Source organism: Dasypus novemcinctus, unplaced genomic scaffold (assembly GCF_030445035.2).
Source record: "Dasypus novemcinctus isolate mDasNov1 unplaced genomic scaffold, mDasNov1.1.hap2 scaffold_330, whole genome shotgun sequence".
Lineage (NCBI taxonomy): Eukaryota > Metazoa > Chordata > Mammalia > Cingulata > Dasypodidae > Dasypus > Dasypus novemcinctus.
This window is the reverse complement of record NW_026688294.1, coordinates 78,693-99,898: the sequence shown is the minus strand read 5'-3', so window position 1 is coordinate 99,898 and position 21,206 is coordinate 78,693. Positions and strand designations below refer to the sequence as shown.

The window sequence follows — 21,206 nt, the reverse complement described above, 5'->3', positions numbered from 1 at the left end:
CCGCGTGGGGAGGGGACGGAGGGGCCGCTCAGCCCTCCCGGTCAGGCGGCCCGCCCCAGCCCCTTCCCGCCCCCAGCGCTGAGTCACCGCACCACGCGAGGTTCCACCGCGCGTCGCGTTCCCGGGAAGCGCCGCCGCCGCGCGCGCCTGCGCCTGCGCGGATCCGGGCGCGTGACCGAGCGGCTCGAGCGCGCGGCCCTAAGGGGGCGGGGCCGAGCCCACTGGTCGCGGGAGCGGGAGGCCGGGCGGGCCGCGCGCGCAGGCGCGGTGCGAGCCAGGCCGTTTGGCCGGGGGCAGGCTGCAGGCGCGAGGCTTTCCCCACCGACGCAGGCTCGGCGTTCGCCACGAGGTCTGTCGCCTTGTGCGTTACTGAGGAGCAGCCACAAGGTCAGTCCCTGTCCGCGAGCCCGGGGCAGGTCGAAGTGATGAGCCGCTCCTCATAAGGAACCGGGCTCGAGAGGTGAGAGGCCACGTTCACCGGCTGAGCTGGGGCCAGAACCCCAGACTCCCTCCCCCGCCCCTCACGACCCTGACCCAGAACTGCCGCTCTCGGGTCTCGCTTTCCCCTGTTAGGCGACGGGGTGCCCTTGGGGAGGCTGAGGCTCCTCCAGCCGCGACGTTTTCCCTCAGACTAGGGACGTGCCCGGAATCGGGCCGCGGCGAGAAAACTGGCTGCGGTCCCCGAAGGCGGAGAGCGCGAGCCTGGGACACCGGTGCGGGAGTCCGACTCAGCCCCAGCCGGCTCCCGGGACGGGACCGCTCGGCGAGGAACGCGCTGCCAGCGCCGCCCCGGGCCCTGCGCTCGCCCGGAGCCCGCTGGGCCGCGCCGGCTCAGCCGGAGAAAACGAGCCCGAGGGCCAAGAGCGGCCCCGGGGCCAACAGGCACGGGTCGCCTCGTCCTCGCTGGCCCTGTGGGGATGGAGGGACCCAGACTGTCAAGAAGGTCCAGAGAAGGGGGTACACAACAGGGCCTGCCCAGTGGCGGGGGTCCAGGTCCAACGGGAGCGCCAAGGTAGGGCCAGGCTGAGGGGGTGGGCTTCTGCTCGCCATCTCCTGACGGCGTACCCACCACCTAGCAGTGGGCAGAGTCACGGGAGGACAGGCCCCGAATGCCCACCACCCAACAGGCCCAGGAGCAGGTGGTGGATCATTGACTTCTGCCGGAGGGGCACTCTCCGGACGGCCAAAACAGGCGCCTTGCTGCCTGGCTCACACAGCTCCGTCAGCCCATTTGCTGCTGCCACCTGGATCTTCCCACGTCCTGGCTTCCTCGGGGCGCTGCCCTTTGGGAAGTGGCAGTGGCCTGGAGCCCAGCCTCCTTAACTTCCATTTCAGGCCTGGTCTTGCCTAACTCAGCTCATCTCACCTTGATTCCTCTCCCCCTTGATCACCAGCCACACACAGATCTCTTCCGTCCTCTGAGTCTGGGCCCATCATCTTCCCCCAGGAGCCATTCCCCTTTTTTTCTGACCTTCCCTCAAAATGCAGCTAAAATTTCACTCCTTCCCCAAGCTTGGTTAACCCATTGTGTAAGTATTCTCAGAAAAGTCCTGATATTACATAAATAGACTCTTCTCAAAAGTGATCCATGAAATATTGAAATATTCAATTGGTCAGACTTTTCAAATAATTATATTTGCAAATGAGAAAGAAAATTCTTGGCCAGAACATTACCCCCACTTATGACTTATAAAATATGGTCTCTTTATCCCTGTAACCTTCCCTGATCACTCCAGTTTCTGTGCCTTTATCCCTAACTAGATTGTCACCTCAACAGCAGAGTCTATGTCTTAGTAAATATGCAGAATTCCCAAATACTTTGAAATTGTGGGGAAAAAATCCAGAAGTTTGGAGAAAATGGAAATTTAACAAATATTTTTACACTCATCACAAATACAAATTCACTTTTTTTTAGAATGTCAGAAAAATATACTATGCACAACTTGGTTAAGACTCCAAATTAATACAAATCAATGTGATAAAATATAGTATAATATTGGGATGGGGAGAGAATTGGGCTTTTAGTTTAGTCAATCATGTATTAAATAAATGAACTTGGGCAGGCTTAACATCTCTGGATGTGCAATCTCTCCATGTTGAATTTAGGGATAATGTAAACACTTGTCCGCAACTACTTTACAAGATGATCATGGCAATGATCAAACGTAAAACGGAGTTATGGTGTTACGATTTTCTTTTAAGCATTTTTTGTTCAGAAAAAAAAACTTCAATAAATTTTCTAATGAAAATTACTTTTAAATGTTTTAAATTTTGTTACTAACAAGCTTCAAGGTGCTGATTGACCATTTCAAAAATCAAGCAGTTCTGATTTTTCGCCGGTTTATGAAGAGTAGGGAAAACCCTTGAGATCAGAAGGTGACAATGTTGCCTAATGTGACCCTGGGCAGATAACCTAACATGACCAACAGGGTGAGCCAGGCATCAGAATTCTGGCCCTCCTGCTTACACATGCCATCGTTGCAGCCACACTGACCTTCAGTCTCATCAGTGGAACATGAAAAATAATAGTGATAATAACTAACATTTATTGACTGTTTTCTGTAGGCCAGGTGCCATTTTGATCATGTCGAATGTATTATGTCATTTAATCCTTACAACCACCCCATCAGGAAAGGACTTTTACTATCACCATTTTACAGGTAAGGAAACAGAAGCACAGAGAAGTCAAGTCATTGCCTAAGGTCGTCCTGCTAGTAATTAGTCACCCAGGCAGACTCCAGAATTTGTGCTCTTAACTGTACTGAACCTCCCTGTGGGGTAACTGAGGATTAAATGAAGTAATGCACATAAAGCACTCTGCTTAGTGCTTGAGCACAGCTTTTATAATTACCGCATCATTGTAGGGATAGGTGTGGTAATGTCTGTAGGTGCCTAGCCCCATTCCTGGCACAAAGGAGGAATTCTAGAAGTTGGTTCCCTTCTGTGTTGACATTATGGGAAGACAGAGAACATGTTCCATAGTGCAAGCAGACTTAGAAAATGCTTGTTTATGCATGTTATTTTATCCTTAGGATAAGAGGTTGGTTGGTATAGACAAAAGCTCAAAACCTAGTGACTATACCTTTGGCAACAAGCCGTCTTAGGTCACTACTCTGTTTCTGTTTTTCTGATGCTTATTGCCCTTACGGTCTTCTAAAGAAAAATTAGTTTTCCTGGATTGAGAAAAGCTTAGACCTAAAGTTACAGAAAGTGGAATTAGCATGAAATATTGCCAGCAGTTGTGACTTCTCTCAGGCTCAGGCTTTTGCCTCCGTTCACTGAAGTAGGATCCAACTCCTGCAACTCCCATGGACTGGTAGAATGAAATCAGGGGCTCCAATGGCCCTGATTTCATAGCCAGCTGAAGGATTGTCATCTTTAAGTGCCTGGAAGGCTTAGAAGCAGGAGGGAATGTGCTGAGAGAAGGCATAGGGGACATGTAACATAAGGGTAGGCAATTTATAAATTTTCAATTTATCCAAAAAAAAACTAAGAAATCAATAGACTCTACAAGATAGAAGGAAGATACAGAGACTATACTGATTGGAGACAGCAAGTACAAGGTGTTAAAGAGAGATTGGAACTTTATTGAGACTTTCTCCCTGATAAAATCAGAATTGAAAGAACATTGGAAAGGTTCAGCTTTGGAGAGAAAAGCAACTGTTCAGACACAAATACTTACAGATGCTTCTCTTACGGGATCTTTAAGGTCCTAAATTTACCTCAGACCCCAGTACCCCAAAGAGTCAGAATTCTGCTTGAAAGCCACCTCCACCAAACTGGGCCAAAAACAGGTACTTAATGCATGTGCTGACTGACAGGCCTGCAGCATAGGGAAAGGTAAGTCAAGGACTGAGGAGAAGAGGAACAGAATTCAAAGGAGGAAGGAATAAGAAAAGGAAAATAGATGGAGAAAAGTCCACAAGAGAAAAAAGAAAAGAGTACTGATAATGTAGCCCCTCTGTAAATATACTGATTGAATTTATTAGCCTCATTCTACCTGCTTTCCCCAAAGCAATGGTGACATCAACAGCTATGACAATGCCAATTCAATTACTGCACTGAGAAAAGCAGATATGCTGAAAGTAGCTCATGAACACTAAAGAGAATGGTGGGAGGGCAGACCCTAAGAGGGTAAGTGAGGGAGAAATGAAGCAAGTTTTATTTTCTTAGAAGAAAAGTCTAGGACAGATTATGGCTCGTCTGCCACTGGTCAGCAGGTTCCTTAAATGCCATTTATAGCATTTCCTTTCCTTTTCTGGTTGACTCTCTCTTTAGAAACAATATCCCGGAGGCTTTGGAACTCTGGTTTTCTTGTGCGAGGTTCCAGGCCCTCAGCAAAGCCAAAAGCAGCAGCCTGTATTGCAGCATGCACCAGAGTGCTAATCATTCAGAAAAAGGAATTCCTAAATTACACTTCTCCATGTGGACCTAATCTGGTTGCCAGTTTGCTTACACTGCCTACTCCTCAGATCGTCTCTCCCTCTGCCTTCGTTTTCACTTCCCCCCTGGTCCAGGAGGACTTCATGGAACTGGTGGGTCCTGACTTATACCTTGGGGTTAATCCCCTGGGATAAGTGGTTCCCAAGAGGAGCTGGCTCATATGCTGAAAGGAACCCTTCTAGACAGCCCTAGCCCAGGTCTCCTCAAACTATGCAGACTATGTCACCCATCCAAATTTCATCAGAAGGCTTCTTCCCTCCAAGCTCTTCCTCTTCTCTTCATCTTACCCTCTGAAGTGGCAGTGTGTACCAGCTAGGCAGGGTTCTCACAAGGAGAAATTCTTTCTCTATGCCCGCTAATATAATCTCCCTAATCTCTCTCTTGGACAGTGTATACACATATTCACACTCATTGGTATTTGAAGGCCCTGGCTTTCCTATGGTGCATTAAATGGATATCCACATCAAGGTCAGGTGGGAAACAATGTTAATCCTAGGTTACCATCGACACAGAGTGGCTGGTGCTAGTTTTGACTCATAGGAAATTGTCAGATTTTGAGTGTTGATGCATCAGGGAATGGAGCAGAAAAGGAAAGGAAAAGCCATGTTAATGAAAACCGGAAAGGAACAACTCTTGGGCCAAGTGTTCCCACAGAGAAGTTGTGGAAACACTCTCCTCTTAAGTTTATCAGAGGCTGGCTGCCCAGAAAAGTCCCTAACAAAAAGGAGCAAGATCTCCACCATCTTCTCTAAAACCCAACGCCTTTGGGATTTGAGTTTTCCAAGACATGCAATAGACAAAGATACACTGCAAACCAATTAACCCTCTGAGCCCTTCCAATACTTTCACTTAAGTCACTTTCAAGAAGTAAATTACCTGAACACACTGAACACTCACACTCCTCTTGGGACTGATAAAGGGATGGAGCTTCCTGGCTGGCTTAAAAGACTACATCAGAGAAACTGCACAGGAGGAGGCAGATCCTAACCGGGGAACTCTTGTTCTCTCTTAGTGTTCTGGTATCCTAAATCACTCCCCCACCCCTTGAGGAAACATAGAAAAGGTCCTGGGAATAAGCTCAAAGCACAGACTCAGACCCAAGAGATTGCCTATTGATGAAAGGCAGCCCAAGCTTAGGGGACAGCAAAGGACTGGGGAACAAACTGTGGAAGAAGTAAAAATCGATCTGAAGAGCCCTCTGTAACTCAGGTCTTCGTTATTTTTCCTGCTTACAGCGGAAAAAGGAATTTTAGCTGCTTTTAGCTTAATTGACCCTCATTAATTCAGTATATACTAGAATTTAGCTGCTCTCTGTCCTCCAAGACAGGGTCCAGCAAAAGCAGCTGTAAGCTGACTTGCCTCAGTCAGCCCTAATTGACACAACAAAACAAGCACACTATAATTCACAGTTTCCACCTTCCTCCCTAGACCCACGCACCTTCCCCCACTACTGGCCTCAAATAACTTCCAAATCTCCAATGTATAAATCTTGCCAGTGTGGCTCAAAGGGTTAATAAACCAGGACTTCTCAGACAGGACACAAGCTCATTCACCAATAGGAACTCTACATAACACTCTAGTGTTTCCTGTAGCGATTCTTTGGAGTTTCGCCACACCCTGTTTTGTCACAGTTGAGAGCACCTGGATTCTTCCCTAGCCCAAGGCTACCCAGGAGGCCAGGAAGTTCATGGGTGATGGCCCGCTCAATCTTCTCCAGAAAACAACCTCCCATGTAAGAGCACTGCTGGGAGAGTAGTTTGAAACTGGAGATGGGGTTAATGCCAAAGAAGTCCTTATAGGCCTCACGGTTGGGAAGGTCAAACTTGCTGACATTGGTCTTTGCCAGGATGGTCTTGAAGATGTAGAATTTATCAGGATCTTCCACAATGTCCTTAAAGACCAGTTCTCCATCACTGAAGAAAGTCATTTTGTCTTTGTAAGTCTGCAGATAACGGTCAACCAAGAGGGCATGAATGCGGACCCGGATAGCATGTTGGCGGATGAAGGCAATCTTATTTTCCAGCCTGTTCTCAATCACCTGATTGAGGTCTTCCAGGAGAGAGATCTCTTCTTGGAGAAACAGTTCTTGATGGGTATCTGGCTTGTATTCTTCTGGCCAGAAGGAGCTGACATAAACCCTTGGGGGCTCTGTGACATTGATGAGAGGGGCCAAGCTCCAGAAGAGGGCACCATAAACTCTCATGAGCATTTGTGTGGCCAGGTTGTCAGCCTTGTTCAGGATAATTCTTATCTGGGATTCACGACCCTTCAGCTGACGGAAGAGCATCTCTAGCTCCAGACCCACATCCAGCTTGGTTGGGTCAAAGACGACAAAAATGAGGTCAGCTCTATCGATGAACCACTGGCACACATCATTGAAGGGGTAACCTTTGGGAAAGAGGAATGAAAAGTCAAGCTGAAGTAGGAGTTACTCAAAGTCCCTTGCAGTTCTTGTCAAAATCAAACTATTCCATGAGTTAAAAGTAAAACACTGGGCATTTTCTGGGTTTCTAATGACTGACTTTTTAAAGAATTGATTGCTTATCTCCTAACTCTTCAACCTTCAACCTTCAACCAAGAATAGCCTGATCCTTATTTTAATCTACAGTGAAATTCAAGTCTCTAGAGAAGTAAATACTTTTTCTAAATGGAGATTTTCCTGCTGTCTAAAAAGATGTTGAAGGAAAGAAGTCAGGGCATCAAGACCTGGATTGGGATTCAGGCTTTGCTGCTGGCTACATGAATATTAAATGTTTCTAAGATTTAGCTATAAAATGACAAGAATAATAATGACCCTAAGTTGAAAGAAAGATTACTACATTTACTATAAATATGGGAAAGCACCTAACTAAAAAAATATCTGTCACATAGTTAGGTACTCAATATTTTAATTACTTTAACTTATTACCTCAGATTTTCTTACAAAATGAGATAAGGAATACCTGTCTTGAAAAGTGTTTTACAATGATCAATCAACAATGCATAAAATTATCCAGTGCATAGTAGGAGTGCAAAAAAATATTAATTTACTATTACGATTATTAGTTATAAGACTTATTACTAACAATAAAACAGTATCTGGTTATAACCAAAGTAGGAGTTCTAACCATAATTCCCCCGTGTGCCCTGTTTTAGAACTCATAGCTCCTGTTAACCCTAGCCCAGTGTATGCCAGGCCCAAAGTTTTTCAAGATTGTATAAACTTCTTTCATATCCTTTTTTTTTAAAGATTTATTTATTTTATTTCTCTCCCCTTACCCCCCCACCCCAATTGTCTGTTCTCTGTGTCTATTTTGCTGTGTGTGCTTCTTTGTCCGCTTCTGTTTTTGTCAGCGGCATGGGAATCTGTGTTTCTTTTTGTTGCGTCATCTTGCTGTGTCAGCTCTCCGTGTGGGTGGCGCCATTCCTGGGCAGGCTGCACTTTCTTTTGTGGTGGGCGGCTCTCCTTACAGGGCACACTACTTGTGCGTGGGGTTCCCCTACGTGGGGACACCCCTGCGTGGCTCGGCACTCCTTGCGCGTGTCAGCACTGTGCATGGGCCAGCTCCACATGGGTCAAGGAGGCCTGGGATTTGGACGCCCTAACCACTGGGCCAAGTCCGCTTCCCCATATCCTTTCTTATCTGTTATCAATCTAGAAAGCAGAGATGTAATTTCTCTCCATTTAGAAGTTCTGACACCTGAAGGCAATCAGGGCTTTTGGAAACCCTGATACAGACATGCTGAAGCAGACTTGGCAAAGGAGAAACTAGGAATAGGAAGAGGTGAAGGTCAGGCTCAATCCAGACTAACCCCAGGGGCCCCACCAACTTAGAAGTCAAGCACACCTGAATTGGGATTCACTTAGTACAGGCCCTTGATCACCCAGGACAGTCAGCCTCCCAAAGACAACTCAGCCCCAGTTTGGACTTCTAGGTGGTACTTCCAGGGAAGACTAGCCCTCCCCTTGGGAAAATACTGATTGTCTCTAAACCAAATCAGTCCTTCAGGAGGTAGGAGGACAAGGAACTGCAAAACCAATGTGGCACAAGAAGTGGGTAGAAGTAAATGCATCTCCTGGTCTTGGGCAACATGGCCACATTTCCTCTCCCCTCCTGGGCTACCACCCACTGTTGAAATAGTTTCCTAAGGTGGACTCAAGCTACTCAGGAATGAGTGCTAAATTACCTCTCTCTTGCTGCTTGCGGTTCTCAATGATGCCTGGTGTGTCCACAAAAGTGACCCGCTCCAGAAGTTTGTGGGGAACCTCTATGCCAATCAGCTTCTCCAGGAAATTTTGGCCAAACTTTTCAAGGGGTGAGAAGGACCGGGTGCTATCAGCAGCCATGACGATTCCTTCAATGGTTTTCAGCTTGGGCCCATGCATAAGGACCGTGAATTCAGAGGTGGTGGGCTCAGCACCTGCACATAGGGGATAAGGTTAGTAGGAAATACACTGATCTCTGGCAAACAGAGACCTAGTGCAAAGTATGTAATAAGCATGGTGTTTCAGGGAGTATTTTGCTGCAGGATCCTGTGTTTGCTAAGCTGCTGGTTTCTTGTATTAATATGAGTTTATTATTATTTCTCATCCATATATAGGTATGTACATTATATGAAGACCCATAAATGTTTTAATTTTTCATAGTGCCTTTAATGTTTTTTCTTTTTAAAGATTTATTTATTTCTCCCTCCTCCCCACCCTGTTGTTTTGCGCTTGCTGTCTGTTCTCCGTGTCCATTCACTGTGTATTCTTCTTTGTCTGCTTGTTTTCTCTTTAGGCAGCATCGGGAACTGATCCTGGGATCTCTCTTGCACCACCTCAGCTACCTGGTCTGCTGCATCTCTTATTGTCTCTCCTCTGTGTTTCTTTTTGTTGCGTCATCTTGCTGCGCCAGCTCTCCACACAAGCCAGCACTCCTGCACAGGCCAGCACACCACGCGGACCAGCACTCCGCACAGGCCGGCACGCTGCACAGGCCAGCACTCTGCATGGACCAGCTCTCTGCTCAAGCCAGCTTGCCATGCGGGCCAGCTTGCCTTTTACCAGGAGGCCCTGGGAATCGAACCCTGGACCTCTTATATGGTAGACAGGAGCCCAATCACTTGAGCCACATCTGCTTCCCTCACAGTGTCTTTACATATGATATTTTAACACCAACAATCACACAAGAAAGCCTGTTACCTGTATAGAGCTGGTAGCGAGTGTTTTCCAACCCAAGGAGATAGTTTATCATAGTTGATTTACCAACACTCCACGGTCCCAGGAACAGCACCATTGGCTTAGAAGTGATTTCCCCATCTGTGGGCAATAGGAATTAGTAAGGGAAGTGAATCAATAGTTTCTGACTACAGGAGTGGCACATTTCTTAAAGCTGTCTGTTGTCCCAGACAGTCCATCTAATTGAGCTGTGGAACTCTGCACTGGATCAGATAGTGTATAGCAATCAGTGGCTCTTCTTTTGCTATCTAAGTGTTTACCCAGTTAAAAGAACCCAGGAGACATTATTTTGGCCTTGCATAGATCTTGGCATGTCTGCACAAGGAGGAGGATCTAAGTGAATTCAACACTGATTCAGAACTCACTGTGGGTGAGGCCTCCTGAGCTAGATCTAGAGAAGAGTTAATGAAGGGGGTTGGGCTGAGTTTCCAGATAGAGAGAAATTACAACTCTGCCATCTGGATTGATAACAGAAAATAAAGGATATGAAAGAAGCCTATACAATCTTGAATGGTCTGGATATTGTGCCCTGCCTGTCCCCAGCCTCTGCAGCTCTTTTCTCCCCTTAGCTCTGGCTACTGAAACCACACCTCAGGTTCAGCTCAACTCTGGACTCCTAGGCCAATCTCAAATATTAGTCTGCAAAATCCATGACAAATTTGTCAGTCTTAGACCAAACACTGAATTGGCAATTCTTGGGCCCTGTGCCCATCATTCTTCAAAAGGCCATGTTTAGAGAAGACCCTGCATGGGACAGTACAGTTGGGTCAACAAGAAGAAAAAGCAGAATTCAGTGCTTCCAGAACTGGGCAGAAGAGGGTAAGAGGCTTTTTGACATGGGATGTGGCTGTTCTTGTTGCTGATTTATAGGAGACGTCAGCTCCTTGGGCCCCCCTTTTCTACAGCATATAGGGTTGGCCCTGCATAAGTTAGCTTCTAAAGTTCTCCTGTCCTCATTGTCCCCTGAGCCTGGCAGATAGTTCCAAAAACAGTAAGCATGAAATTTTTTTTCACTTTATTTTCTAAATTTTTATTTATTTAATTTATTGGTTAAAAAATTAGAAATGTAAAAAGATGTAGAGTAAGAAGTCTCCCATCCCTGTCCTCCCTCTGCCCAGGCCATAATGTCCCTCTCTCAGAGGTAGCCACCACTAGTTTAAGTATTCTTTCAGATATTTTAACGCATATCTAAGCAATATTGCTAAATCTTTTTTATACAAATAGAATACTGCCTCTTTGGCACCTGGCTTTTTTATATGACTTTCTTTCTCCAGGGTGAAGCTACGTTCCTGAAGCCAAGGCAGTGTCATGGTGTCTTTAAATGGTGGGCAGATACATACTGCCCAAAAGTGATGTGCCCCTTCCTCATCCTTTCCTGCCTGTTAAGTTCAGTAAGATGCACACATCTCTCATGGTATCAACCCCTGGCTTGGGGACAAGAAATACGCTGAGAGGGAGGCAGGATTCCCCACTTAAAGCCACAGAGATTTCACTAAGAGTTTCTTTTAAACCGGCCCAAGTGACACCAAGGGAAACTGAATTTCTAAGCTCTCCAAGACAAACCATAAACAGGGCTTCTCCAGGGGTACTGCTGTTCTAGCTCTCTACAGCAGGGGGCAGTACGTGCATAGGCAGGAGGCCATGGATGAGCCACTGAGGGACAGGGTTATATAGAAATCTGCCCAAATGGCACAGGAGAGAGAGAGGCATTGGCAAAAGACTCAAGAAGAGCCAAATCCAGAAAGTAAGATCTTGAGCCAAGAGCGTGAGTGCCCTGTTCCAGAGATGTCCAGGCACCATTCTCTAGGCAGCCTAGAGCTCCTGGCCTCACTGCGTCCAGACTGGAGTTGCCTAATAGGGCCTTACTGCTTGGTCTTAGGTCTATGGGGGAAGGTAAGTGGGGAGGACAGAAGAAAACGAGACCTTCTCCATAACCTCACACCAATGCCTGTATATCCTCAATGATGCAGAGGAGGAAGAATTGCCTTTAGGTTTGCAAGAAAAAGTATAGGTAGTTGTGAAAGTGGGTATCCCTCAGAGAAGACAAAGGAAAGTTCCAGCCCCTAATTCCAGCTGTGCAATCTTGGGCAGCCCAGCATCTCTCTAGGCATTAGGTTCCTCTTTTGTAAAGCAGGAATAATATATACGTGGTAGTACTGTATCTATTTTATAGCCCTCGAAAGAATTAGATGAGAAAATAAGCCAGTTAACACAAGAAAAGATTTATAGCATTCACAATGAAAAAATAAGATACCACTTTTCGGGTTTAAAAAGAATTATAACACTTATAAATGGCGTTGGTGTGGGGAAACAGGAACTCTCAGGTACTATTATTGTGAGTACAAATTGGTACAATCTAAAGCAATTTGGCAACAACTATCAAAATATTTAATTCCAGTATTCCACTTTTAGAAATTTATCCTACCAAAATATTTGCATGAAACATTCAGGGATGGTCATTTTAGTTGTATTTTTTAACATTTTAAAAAGTGGAAAATGGAAACCACCAGGTGTCACATCAGCAGGTAACTGGTTATGTGTATGAAGTTTGGGGCATCCCTGCAATTGCACACTATGAAGCCATCAGAAAGAATATGGGAGATCTGCACACACAGATTGCACGATGTGATCTCTTTTATAAAACAAATCAAAAAGGTATATTTGTATATGCTTTATAGGCAGAGGGAATGTCTGGAGGTGTTCATAAGAAACTCTTAACAGTGATATGTCCCTGGGAGAGGAATTGGAGAAGATGGAGATCAAGAAAGGATTTCTGCTTTTCAAAGTATACTGCTCTGTACTTTTGACTCTTTTGCAACAAGTATATATTACTTTCATTATTTTGAAAACCCATTTTAAAAATAATCTATACCCAAAGGAAGCAGAATGGGAAGGGCTAAAGAGGAGGGAGGGAATCTAGGCCAATCCAAGGGAGTAGGGCCCAATGCTGTAAGTGAAGAGGGAGCCCTTAGGGGCTCTTGAGTGCACGAGCGGTGAAAGTTGGTATTAATGCAAATGGGGGTCAGAACCTGAGCCTCTGGAAAATAAATGCTTAAAAGTAAATGCCATCTGTAAAACTCCTTTGTGAGCACTCTCTCCATGAAGGGGATGGTTTGTGTTCCTGAGGTAGCCACTCTTTCTGACTCTTTAGTGGAGCTCAGCTCCAGGTAGAGCTCCTGAACCTGTGTGAGCCCAAGGGCCCTCTGATGGGTCAGAGATGCCTTGGCTTCCAAAGTCCCCCGTTTCCTTCAGGTGCAGACCCCCAAACTCTGGGCCCAGGTGGCTGTACCTGTGATCTCATGCTGCCGAAGCTCGTTGTATTTGTAAGACTGCTCTACGGGCTTGATGGACGAGTGGTAGATCTTTCGAAGCCGCTGCAGCACAGCTGGGGGCAGAGAGGGCAGAGCATCAGGCAAGGCAGATGCCACCAGCTCTCTGGGCATGGAACAGCTCCCCTCCACAGGGCAGCTCCACCATGGCATGGCAGCCCAGCGACTATGCAGTGTAATAGTATCAGCGAGGGGACTTGCTCCACATCCCAAACCTCAGGAAACCTCAACCCAAAAGGCATTTTTCTACCCATCCACCCCCAAAACCTAACTCTTTTCCCTCTACCTCAACAGTGTCCTAACTGTAGCTGCTCTGCTCTCTGGAGGGAGGCTCTTTCCATGGCAGGTGAGAAGCTCCTCTCTCCTCCCCACCTCTACTTGTGCTTCCCTTGGCATGGCTCCCAGCAGGGCCACAACCCTGAGCCCTCACCCTGTACTGCACTTCCAGATGTTCCCAGGAAGAATAAGACATCCACCTCTCCTCTTGGAAAGAGCTCCAGGGAGAAGCTTAAGTTCAGCTCCTAACTCTCCATGGCAAGGCTGGAGGCCTACAGGCATGAGACTGGAGGGCAGAGTGGAAGGACCAGGGAGCTGAGGGGTCGGGCTGCCCTGACCTCACCCTCACTCTGCCACCCTCCATCTGGGTGGCCACAAGCTAATTGCTACCTTTGTTTAAGCTTTAGGTAGCTCATCCATTAAGAGGAGACTAGAAGCCTGCTGAAATCCTTGAGGATGAAATGAAATACTGGTCAAAAAAGGGCTTTATAAACTTAAAAAAAAAAAACAAAACTTAATTTGTACAGAATTTCTATTTGGGTTCATTGTCAAGTTTTGGAAAATGGATAATGATAATGATAGTACAACACTGAGTGTAATTAACAGCACTGAATTATTTATATGAATGTGGTTAAAAAGGGAAGTTTCAAGTCTTTATATGTTACTAGAATAAAAATTAAAAGATAAAACATAGGACTGTACAACAAATAGCCCTATTGTAAATGATGGACTATAGTTAATAGTACAATTGTTAAAACGTTCTTTCATGAATTATAACAAATATATCATTCTACTGCAAGCTGTTAATAATGTGGCATGTTGGAGAAATATACCCTAATGTAAATTATAGACTATAGTTAATAATTATAATAATCTTTCATCAATCATAACAAAGGTGCCACACTAATGCAGTGTTAATAATGGAGGAGGTAATGTGGGAACACTATGTTTTACACAGTTTTTCTTAACCTACAATTTCTCTAATTAAATTTTTAAAAATTAAAAGGGGACTTTTTAAAGTATTAAGAAAACACACACACAAAGTGATGAATTCTTATTAACAATCTTCTGTACACCAGAGAGGATGGCACACTCCCCACGGGCAGAGCCCTGGCTTCCCCCCTACACAGATGCTGGTCCCTCTGCATGGATCGCTTCTCCTCCTCTACCAGTCTACAGCCATCCAGCTGGACCCACTCAGGGGCCTTCCTCCACCATGCCCCCGCCTCCAGGGTTCTCCTCTTCCCTGTACTTCCCTTTGACCTTAGAACTGCAGCCCCTTCTGCTCTGGCTGTCAGTAGCCTCTTGGGCTGGGCCCTGGTCACTGACCACGTGGCTCTCCCAGCCCCAACCTCAGTCCTGTCTCTTTCCTTGGTTACCAGAGTAATCATCAGCTGGCTTGTCCTCATTCAGCATCAGGGTTTTCTCAATGTGGGAGCGGTCCCTCATTGGGGCTTCTTCAGTCACATCCTCTGCCTCTTCTGGGAAGAGAAGCACAGAGAAGGGTTAGGGCAAAGCTAAGAGCCAGCTGGACTCTTAAGCTTCAAAGATGGACAAAGCCAGGCTGCAGTAGGAGCTCAAGAGGCTTGCCATGTCAAACCCACTAAGTTCTGTTCTTGAGGATAGAATGTAAAAACCCAAACTCAACTTCTTTTAAGCTCCATGATCCATCTTATTCAACCAAGATTTACTGAGCACCTACTCTGTGCTGGGCATGGACCATCATGCTGGGAATACAATGGTGTACAAAACAGCTCCTGCCCAGAAATAGTTTTCCTACAGTCTAGTGGGGAGAGAGACAATAAGCAATTGTCAAAATAATATAATTATACACTGTGATGTGAGCTATGGATGGAAAAAGTCAAGAGGCAATGGGGCATATAAGAAGGGTTCTGCCCCAGCCTTAGCAATCAGGAGAAAGCTTCCCCAAGGAAGCCACATGTAAGCTGAGGTCTGCTGTGTGAGTAGGTGATTAGGTGAAGAGTGAGGGAAGAGTTTGCCAGGGACAGCAGAGCGCATTTCTGAAAGCCCCACGATAGGAGAATTTTAGCAAGAAACAGGCGGCAGGCCCTGTGGATGGAGCAGAGTTAGTGAGGTATGAGGGGAAGTGGTAGGGAGCTGGAGAGCTTAGTGGGGCAGTAATCTTGAAAGCCCTGATAAGGAGTCTGCAGGGGAGGGTCTCTAGGCCCAACTAACTTGATCGAATTAGCATTTTATCAGGCTTCGCCTGGCTGCTGGTTAGAGACCAGAGCGGAAGGAGCTGCACTGAAATCTTGTCTGAAGCAAACATTTGGCCTATGTCCAAGCAAGAGATGCCCAGGACCACACGTGGGCCCAGGGAGGGTGGTGCTGGCACACCCCGGCCTCTCATCACAGCTGCTCTACCCAGGCAGGTACAAAGGCGGACCAGAAGGGCACTGGACTCACGCCTGGTGGGCAGAGAAATGGTGCCTCTAGGGATGGGACGCGGATGAGAACCAAAACACATCTTGCAGCATCTCAGGAGACTGATGCTTAACCTACTCAAGCAGGATGGGGCCAGGGAGGGCGGGGAGCTGACTATAGGCACCTCTCCCTTTACGGAGTGCTCGGGGCCTGACAAGCAGGATGTATGGAAACCTGGGGGGAAGCCACCAGGGAGAGTGCAAAGCCACCCTAACCCCTCCCTCCCAGAAGCCTCTCAGAGCCTACCACTAATCCTATCTTTTAGGTAAAGGTGCTGTGCCACATTGAAGTGCATCGAGAGGCCCTAAGGAGCAGGTTCCTGAGGGCCTAACTCAGAAATGACAAGCTTCCTTGGGACCCTCCGTGGCACAGCCTCCCCCTCAGGCCCTCCAGATTCTAACTGAGTGGCTACAGAACCACCCACAGGTACCCCTGGGCCAGGTCCCTGGACAGGACTCCAGCTAAGGAGCCCAGGACTAGCTGAGGGTCTCTCCCCCACACCCCCATCCCTGACCAAACTTCCTAGAAGAACGCAGCTGCCCAAGGCGCTGGGGTTGCTTTTAAGGAATTCCTCCCCCGATGGGCAATTGCGAGACTTCCCCTACCCTGCAGCCCCTCTTCGGTCTCCTCTGCCTCAGTGTCCTGGGCCGTGATGCCCCTGGGTTCTGTGTCCAGTTGCTCCGAGCTCAGCTGGGCCCCCTCGCTCCCTTGGTTTTCGGTCTCTGCTGTTTCCTGGGGTTCCCCGGCTTCCTCTGAGGCACTCCCTGCTTCTTCTGAGCTAGCCCCGCTGCTGCTCTCCTCGTCGGAGTCTTCTTCAGATGGGATTCCTCCTTCTTCCTCGCTCACACTGCCATTGTCGCCCTCTTCTTCTGAAGAGGCTGTGCCGGGTTCCCCCACAGACATTTCTGGTGGCTGGCCAGCCGGGGGGTCGGCCTCCCCAGGCTCCTCAGCCTCCTGGCTGGGGCTGCGCTGCCCCTGGGCCTCAGGCCCCTCCCTGGCTTCTGGGTCGACATGTACCTCTGCCTCTTCTCCGACAGATTCCACTTCCAAGACTCCGGCTAGTTCTTCTGGCTCTTGAGGGGGCCCTGGGCTGCCCTCACCTCCCATCTCTGGGGTGTGGCCTTGCTCCACCTCTGAGCTACCAGAGGCTTCCTTGGTTTCAGGCTCTGCCTTCCCTGCTGCTGCCTGCAGGGCAGGGGTGCCTCCCAGGTCTGCCTCTGTTTCCTCTGAGACCACAGCACTCCCAGCCTGTCCACCTGCCACACCATCCGTAGCACCCTCCATGGGGAGCCCACACCCAGCCTCCTCCTCTCCTTGCCCCTTTCCTGAACTGAGCTCTGGCTGCCCTTCCCCTTCTGGAGGAAGGGCACTTGCTCTCGGAGAGCCCTCTTCCTCGGCCCCAGGTCCTGCAGTGCCCCGGGGTGGAGCTGCCTCGGAGGCTGAAATATTGGAGAGGCTGGCTTCGGGGTCAGAGCCTGGGCTGGCAGCAGCTGGAGGGGCCCCAGTCGTGGTGGTTTCCGAGTGCTCAGCCTCACTGCCATCTGGGTTATGAAGCAGCAGGTTCTTCTCTGGAGGGACCGCATCTGCATAAAGGGCCCTTTCCGTCTCCTCCAGACTTGCATCTCCAGTAGAGAAATGATTCTCCAACAAATTGGCAACATCTTCTGTGCCACCCGAGGCAGAGACTTGCAGCTCTAAATGATTAGAACATTATTGGTCAGTTTCACAGGGCTGGTGGCACTTGCTCTGCTTCTCAAAAGAGTCTAAATTAGTCTAGCTCCCATCTTCCGGGAATGTGGCGTGGCCTGAAGTGCAGTAACACTACCTCCCTGGATCTTCGTAAGTGCCCTGCGTGCCCATCAGAGCGGGCGTTGTTCTTCTGCCCTCCCACGGTGTGCACCCCTCAGCAGCTGAAGGGGTGGCCTACTCTCCACCACTAGGGGAGGGAGCGGCTGCACTCAGCTGAGAGCCGGGCTCTCCCGACCCTGACCTTCGGCGCGCCCACTAGCCCCTAATTTTCCAGATGGAAACTCGAGTGTGCCTTCAAGTCCTTCCTCAGCCTTGCTAGTAGGTATGTGCAGCCTGGCTAACCAGCAGAGATTTCCAGGGTATTACAAATGCAGCTACGTTCTAGCCCTTGTCAGTTCCTAGAGTCATTAACCAGTCCACTTTGTACACGGCTATCAGCAAAGGAGTGAAAACAGGTGTTTGCAGGCGTGATCATCTTGGGTTACATGGCGGAGTGCTTAAGGGATTACTTGTGTCTCTCAATCTTAAGTCACACATCCAACCCTGTCCCCTTAAGGGCAGGCATCTGCTGGCCTCTCTTAGATTGGGGTGGACATGGCCCGAGGAAGAGGACATGTCCAAAACGGGCAGGGCCTGGGCTTCCTGGTGGCCTCAGCCAACCCCTGCAGAGGGGATCCCCTTCTAAGGGCCGACAGCTTTCCTGGGAGTGCTAGGGGCACAAGGAAAGCAGAGCAGAAGACAGCAAAGCAGGGACCTAGTCTGTACCGGGGGTCTCTGCCAAGGAACAAGTTTAACTTGTTCGGAAAATGAGGTAAGAAGGGCCAGCTGAGAGGGCTGGGCCTGCCTGCCCTCTCCCACCCAGGCTGGGATCAGTGAAGGATGCCCACCATGGGAGAACGCTGCAGGGTCCCCGGGGGAGGGCCCCACTGGAGCCCTGCCCGCGGGTGGCTGAGGCAGCCACCAGGTCTCCCTGCCTGACCCATTCTCCCTGGGATCCCAAGGCATCTAGCCACTGATTTCTAAGGAAGCAGCACCCCACTTCTCCCCTGGGTGCACACCACCCTCTCTCAGGCCACAGTCTGGTACTCCCATCTCTGCCTCTTACAATAAAAAGCCACCTCTTGCTCCTTCTGCCTTGAAATGGACAGCCTCCAGGGATCAGGAATTAATATTTTCTCATTAGTCCCCACAGAGCCAGTCTGCTGTCAAATTCAGGACGAGAAAGTTGGTGCCCTCTCCTTACAGGGGAACCCCCTGGCACTCTTCACAACAGCCAAAAGGAAGCAGCCCAGTGTCCACCAGTGGATGGATGGATCATAAAATGTGCTGTATCCATACAGTGTAATATTATTCAGCCATAAAAGGGAATGGAGTGCTGACACATGCCACATATGGATGAACCTGCAGGACACACTCAGTGAAAGAAGAGGCAGGAGGCCACATACATATTGTATGATTCCCTTTCTAAGAACTATCCAGAATAGGTAAAGTCATAGGGACACAAAGTAGATTAGTGGTTTCTAGGAGCTGTGAGGAGGGGAAAGTGGGGAGACTGCTAATGGGACCTGGATTTCCTTTTAGAGTGACGAAAATGTCTTGGGACTAGATAGAGGTGGTGATTGCACAACACTGTGAACTTAATAAATGCCGCTGAATTGAAATTGGTTCATTTCATGTTATGTGAATTTTACCTCAAAAAAAATTTTTTTTAAAGAATAGCCCCATATATTGCTACAACATTTCTGCCAACACTTTTCCTTGCATGACTGATTTGAACCTCCTCGATTATTACTGTCAGCCAGACTTTAGAGCTGAGTAAGCTATGATCTGGAGAACGGCTGTGATTTGCCCATGAGCCAAAGACACTAAGTGGCTGATGGGTAGCTGGAACCCAGAACCACCAGCAGCTTGACCAGGTTTTCCACACCATGATGTATCCAGGGGAGCACCGGGAGACACCTCCAGCCCTTCCTTGCCTTGGTTCCTCAGCCCCCCTCTACATGCATGCACCATGCTGGGGGCCCCACCTGACCCACAGGAAGCGCTTAGAAGAGGTCTGTGTGATCTGGGTACCAATAAGAAGTCCTGGTCCCTTGGTAGGGAGAGGGGCCTGGACATTATGCATGAAAATGTTCTTCTGTTACCACCTAAATACCTGTGAGTCCTGATTCCTTCTCCTGTATCTTTACCCCCCCCCCCCCATCCCTGGAGAAAAATCTAGGCAGGAACTTGGTTTAACCCAAGGAGACTCGTAGGGCTCTAAGCAGCAAGGTTCACACCACATCTGTGCTGATGGCTACCAGGGAACATTTAAGCAATTTACATATAAAACATTAACTTAATCTTACTTGCTTCTGTGAGGCAAGGATTCCTCATTGTGCCCATTTTACAGATGAGAAGACTGGAATCAGAAACCTGGAGTGACTTACCCAACATCACATAGCTGGTAACAGGCTGCAAAGGAGAGCAATAGCCGCGGGCAGGCTCTACACTCAACGCTCCTCAGTGTGACCCACAGACCAGCAAGTCACAGCAGCACCTGAGAGCTTGTCAGAAATGCAGAATTTTGGGCCCCTGCCCAGACCCACTGAATCAGAAGCTGCATTATAACAAGATATCCAACTGACTTCATTTGCATGTTAAAGTTTGAGAAGGGCAGGTCTATACCATCTCATAAAACTCTCTAAAACAGTGGTTCTTAGCATGGACTGCATATGGGAAACAGCTGGTGCTTTGGTCACACATTTCCCCACCTCCTTGGGGATTCTGATTTAAATAGGGGTGCAGCCCCAGCACCTAAAAAAAAACAACAAAAAAACACCTCTCTAGGTAATTCTAACATACAGCCAAATTTCAGAGCCACTGCTAAGCCAAAGAATCCTGGCCCTGAGCCTTCCACTCCAGCCCCTCCCCACTCATGTACCCACTGAGGGGCTCCCGATTTGGGATGGCTCTCCCAGTGCCTGGCATTTACCCTGAGAAGAGTTGTAGTCAAGGCTTCTCCTCTGTGGGATCCAGCCCTTTCCACAAGCCCCTGCTGCTCTCCACCAGCGAGGAGGGTGGTGGTGGGGTTGGTGAGGATGGTGATGAGAATGGTGAGGAAGAGGATGGTGAAGGTGGCGGTGGTGGTGACGATGATGATGGTAACGGTGATGAGGAAGGTGGTCATGGTGACGGTAATGATGGTGGTGAAGGTGGTGGTGGTGGTGACGACGATGATGGTAACGGTGATGGGGAGGGTGGTCATGGTGATGGTAATGATGGTGGTGAAGGTGGCAGAGGAGGTGACGACGATGATGGTAACGGTGATGGGGAGGGTGGTCATGGTGATGGTAATGATGGTGGTGAAGGTGGCAGAGGAGGTGACGACGATGATGGTAATGGTGATGGAGGTGAAGTTGGTGGGGGAGATGGTGACAATGATGCTGGTGAAGATGGTGATGATGATGACATCAAGCCAAATGGACTCGAGGTCTGACCTACTGTGGCATTTCTGATATTCCCTAAAGACTCTCAGTCCCCTGTGGTAGTGAGAGGGGTGCACAGTCCAAAGGGAGATGAGGACCCCAGATTTTGGGGATGAAAAACTTGTTTACCATGACCTTCGCACTGTTATGTGTTTCCACTTTTGGGCCCTGGACAGAGGAATTAAAGTGTGTGCTCATGTGGACACACACTGACATCCATATCCTTCCCTGGTTTTTAGGATATAGTGCTGAGCTACCCCCTGACCTCCTGCTAAACAATGTGGAGTAAAAAAGACT

The 21,206-nt window shown here is 48.3% G+C and overlaps 1 protein-coding gene and 1 long non-coding RNA gene across 2 annotated transcripts in view; one reads left to right on the top strand and one right to left on the bottom strand.

The window, feature by feature from the left end:
* The first annotated feature begins 269 nt into the window (after positions 1-269).
* Positions 270-13,956, top strand: LOC139438547 (uncharacterized). The gene is made up of 2 exons (XR_011648223.1): positions 270-460; positions 9,204-13,956. It is a non-coding gene; the product is annotated as an uncharacterized lncRNA (long non-coding RNA).
* The window catches only part of SRL (sarcalumenin), a 43,226-nt gene continuing 23,633 nt past the window's right edge, over positions 1,614-21,206 (bottom strand). Inside the window, exons 2-7 of the mRNA XM_004474326.5 lie at positions 16,299-17,387; positions 14,628-14,729; positions 12,933-13,028; positions 9,608-9,724; positions 8,611-8,844; positions 1,614-6,831 (exon numbers count right to left, since the gene is read on the bottom strand). Of these exons, the coding sequence (XP_004474383.1) occupies positions 6,020-6,831; positions 8,611-8,844; positions 9,608-9,724; positions 12,933-13,028; positions 14,628-14,729; positions 16,299-17,387 (2,450 nt within the window). The 3' untranslated portion in view covers positions 1,614-6,019. The remainder of the gene's footprint in view (positions 6,832-8,610; positions 8,845-9,607; positions 9,725-12,932; positions 13,029-14,627; positions 14,730-16,298; positions 17,388-21,206) is intronic.